The sequence below is a fragment of the Priapulus caudatus genome, unplaced genomic scaffold (genome assembly GCF_000485595.1).
Source record: "Priapulus caudatus unplaced genomic scaffold, Priapulus_caudatus-5.0.1 Scaffold2040, whole genome shotgun sequence".
Lineage (NCBI taxonomy): Eukaryota > Metazoa > Priapulida > Priapulimorpha > Priapulimorphida > Priapulidae > Priapulus > Priapulus caudatus.
Genome location: NW_014579101.1, coordinates 36,320 through 40,136, shown reverse-complemented (window position 1 = coordinate 40,136; position 3,817 = coordinate 36,320). Strand labels below are relative to the sequence as shown.

The 3,817-nt window shown below is 52.8% G+C and overlaps 1 protein-coding gene across 1 annotated transcript in view; it reads left to right on the top strand.

Annotated features, from left to right (window-relative positions):
• Positions 1–3,072: 3,072 nt before the first annotated feature.
• Positions 3,073–3,817, top strand: part of LOC106818123 (sclerostin domain-containing protein 1-like) — a 27,772-nt gene continuing 27,027 nt past the window's right edge. The window contains exon 1 of the mRNA XM_014822842.1: positions 3,073–3,322. Within this exon, the coding sequence (XP_014678328.1) occupies positions 3,073–3,322 (250 nt within the window). The remainder of the gene's footprint in view (positions 3,323–3,817) is intronic.

Genomic DNA, 3,817 nt, shown 5'->3' with positions numbered 1-3,817 from the left:
GAGAGAGAGAGGAGAGAGAGAGAGAGAGAAGAGAGACAGAGAGAAGAGACGAAGAAGAGGGAGGGAGAGAGAGAGGAGGAGAGCCCGAGAGGAGAGAGAGAGAGGAGAGAGAGAGCAGGAGAGAAGGAGGAGAGAGAGAGATAGAAGAGAGAGAGAGCGAGAGAGAGAAGAGAGAGCGAGCGAGAGCGAGAGCGAGAGGAAGAGAGAGTAGAGGAGAGAACAGAAGAGAGAGAATGAGAAGAGACGAGAGAGATTGAGAGGGATGAGACGAGAGAGAGGCGAAGGAGAGAGAGAGAGAAGAGAGAGAGACGAGAGAGAGATCAAGAGAGAGAGGAAAGCAGAGACGGAGAGACGAGAGAGGAAGAGAGACGGAGACGAGAGGGGGTTAAAAAGGAAGAGAAGTGAAAGAGATACAAACGAAGTATGTTATAAGTCTAATCGCTCTGACCGACTGCTAATTCTAGAACTTCTCCATAGCAGCATATTATGATCATTCGCCTAACCACACCTCGCACTAGCATTTCTTACCTATCTTCGTTCCTCGCACGTACTTCGCGTAGACGCCGGTGATTAACGTCATCAAGGCCATCGTAAAAGGTCAGTGGCCTTTAACTCCGTATCCCCAGGCCATCCCGCGCCACAGGCACTTGAAACGTTTCTAATAAAATATAATGCTAAATAAATACGAAATCTAATACTAGTACTTACAAAATTTCTTAATGAGTCAATAATGTTTCTTCACCTATTATTGCCTCGAGCAGTTCCTGTCAAGTTCTCGTGAAATGCCTCCGACACACACACTAACGCCGCCATTGCCTCAATGGCTGCACAGTGACTGTTAATATATAATAATGTATAATAATAAATATATATATAATATAGTATATATATATTATATTTAATGTAAGCTGCAACATCCGCGCCGCGAGAGCAGTGGTGCAATCCGCAGCGGTACGTTGACGTGGGAATTTGGAGCGGAATTTATCAAGATACTGTTTGGCGCAAATAGGGTGAAACGAGAGTAGGGGCGGTGGCTAGTAATAGGCTAATAGAAAACCATTCGTATGTTAGTTAGGCATATATCTTATTGAAACGCCCTTCAAGTGCCGTGATCCCCCCGCCCCTAGCGTCAGCACGCCTATGGAGCCTTGTAATTGCTGTGACGTCCGCGTCGCGCTACGTTTGTCGTGCGTGTGTGTTGTGTGTGTGCGTGCGCGTGCGTGCCGTGCGGCGCGTGCTTGCCGGCAGCGTGCGGCGTACGTGCTGCGAGCGGTGCTAGCGGGCGTGCGCTGCGGCCGGCGTGCTGCGTGCGTTGCGTACGTGCGTGCGTCTGACGTGGCGGGCGGCGTGCGGGCAGGTCTTCGTGCGTACGTGGCGGCGCAGGCGTGCGTGCGGGCGGGCGGGCGGCGTGCGTGCGTGCGTGCGTGCGTGCGTGCGTGCGTGCGTGCGTGCACTCTCTGCGCTCAGCTTATCCCTGTTAAGCTCCTTGCCGAGGTGCCTTCACTCTCTATGACCCCACCGTGACACGAGAACGACGTTCGCTGTGCGGAGGCGACGTGACGTCGTTACGATCGATGTCATCGCTCCATGGATGTGTGGCGACGTGTTTCCTCTCCTCCCCCTCTCTCACCTCTCTCTCCCTTTCCTCTCTCTCTCTTTCTCTCCTCTCTTCTTTCTCCCTCTCTCACCTCTCCTCTCTCTCCCTCTCTCTCTCTTTCTCACCTCTCCCCTGTCTGTCTTCCTCGCTCTCTCTCCTCTCTTTCCCTCTCTCACCTCTCCTCTCTCTCCTTCTCTATCTCTCTCTTTCTCTCTCTCTCTCTCTCTCTCTCACCTCTCCCCTGTCTGTCTTCCTCGCTTTCTCTCCTCTCTTTCCCTCTCTCACCTCTCCTCTCTCTCCCTCTCTGACCTCTCCTCTCTCTCCCTCTCTCCCCTCTCACCTGTCTGTCTTCCTCGCTCTCTCTCCTCTTTTTCCCCCTCTCACCTCTCCTCTCTCTCCTTTTCTCACCTCTCCTCTCTCTCCCTATCTCACCTCTCCCCTGTCTGTCTCCCTCGCTCTCTCCTTCTATCTTCCCTCTCTTCACCTCTCTTTTCTTTCTCTCTCCCGTCTCTCTCTCTCCTCTCTCATCCTTTCTCTCCTCTCTATCTCTCTTCCTCTCCCCTTCTCTCCCGCCTCTCGCTCTCTCTCTCTCTCTCACCCTCTCACTCCCCCTCTCTCGCCTTCTCTCTCTCTCTCTCCTCTGTCTCCCCCTTCTCTCTCTCTTTCTCTCTCTCTCTCGCCCATGAGCGATCTGCATATCCAGGCCCGATATCTGTGAATGCTGAGAGAGGTGGGGCTGCTGCAGGCAAGATGTATGAATGAAAGAGAGAGAGCGCGAGCGAGAGAGAGCAAGAGAGAGAGAGAGGGAGAGAGAGAGAGATGAAAATCGCACGTAAGAAATTCTAACGCCTTAAGCAGACAGGCGGTGTGCTGGGGCCGCCGCATGATTGACAGCCTTCTGGCCACGCCCCCTCGCCCGCGATCCGCACCTGCACGTGACCGGGCGTTACTTGACAGCTAGTAGTAGCAGCGGGTCGGCGGGCAGACACACGCACACACAGCCAGCAAGTCCTTCTGCATGCATGCGTGCCTACACACATGCACGCGCAGCACCGGCACGCACACGCAGGCACACGCGCACACACGCGCGCACACAGACAGACAGCAGCAGCAGCATCGCCTGAGCGGCAGGCAGCGACGCAAGACCGCTACACACGCCAGCATCTCAGCAGCAGCATCGTCAGCGTCAGCGTCATCGTCTTCGTCGTGAGTCGGACGCGTGCACGATCATAAGTGATTATTGATTTATTGATTCGGTGATCAATCCGTGAAAGATGACGCAGCGCTACGGCGCATGCTTCGCGCAGTGTCGCGGGGCGTCGTGAGAGATAGACGACTACCTACATTATACACCCACACCCGCGTGTACGTGTAGATATTTATGTGTTGGTTCGTACACGCGCGCGTGTATATATCTGCCGATGTGCGTGTGATGGACCGACAGTCGGCGACCAGCTGGGAGTGAATGAAGCATCATGACGACGATGACGTCACCGTGTCTACTGCTGCGTCTACTGCTGACGCTAGTGACGACGTATGCCGTCTTACAGCCAACCGTCGGCGGCGGCGGAGCGCGGAGACGCGAGCGACGGCCGACCGAATTTACGGTGACAGCGCCGCTAGCTGCCGACGATGACGTCAGCGCTGCGTCAAACAATGCGTCACACAGTATTAGCGCCGATAAAGCGACGTCGGCTGCCGAGGCGACGACGCCGCCTGATATAGGTAAGCAGCTAGTTGTACGGTTGCGTCATTGCGGAGTTTGTACGGGGCACAGGCACTTGTAACGTCTCAAAGAAAAAAAAGGTAAATAAACACGAAATGTATTTACTACCAAAGTCTTAATGTTTCTCTACTCTATTTCGCCTATAATCACCTGTAAATGCCAGTCAAATGCTCATCTGCAACACACAAGTACACCGCACGCCCGCGCTGTGCACAAACAACATGAATAAGAGAGTTCCAAATGCCTGTGGTACGGAGTTGATACCGCATGCAGGTTGTTGCTACTGTTGTTGTTGTTGTTGTTGCTGCTGCTCTTCTTGTAGTTAATTTTGGTGGTGGTGCTGTTGTTGTTGTTGTTGCTGTTGTTGTTGTTGTTGTTGTTGTTGTTGTTGTTGTTGTTGTAGCTGGTGTTGTTGTTGTTGTTGTTGTTGTTGTTGTTGTTGTTGTTGTTGTAGCTGGTGTTGTTGTTGTTGTTGTTGTTGTAATATTATATAG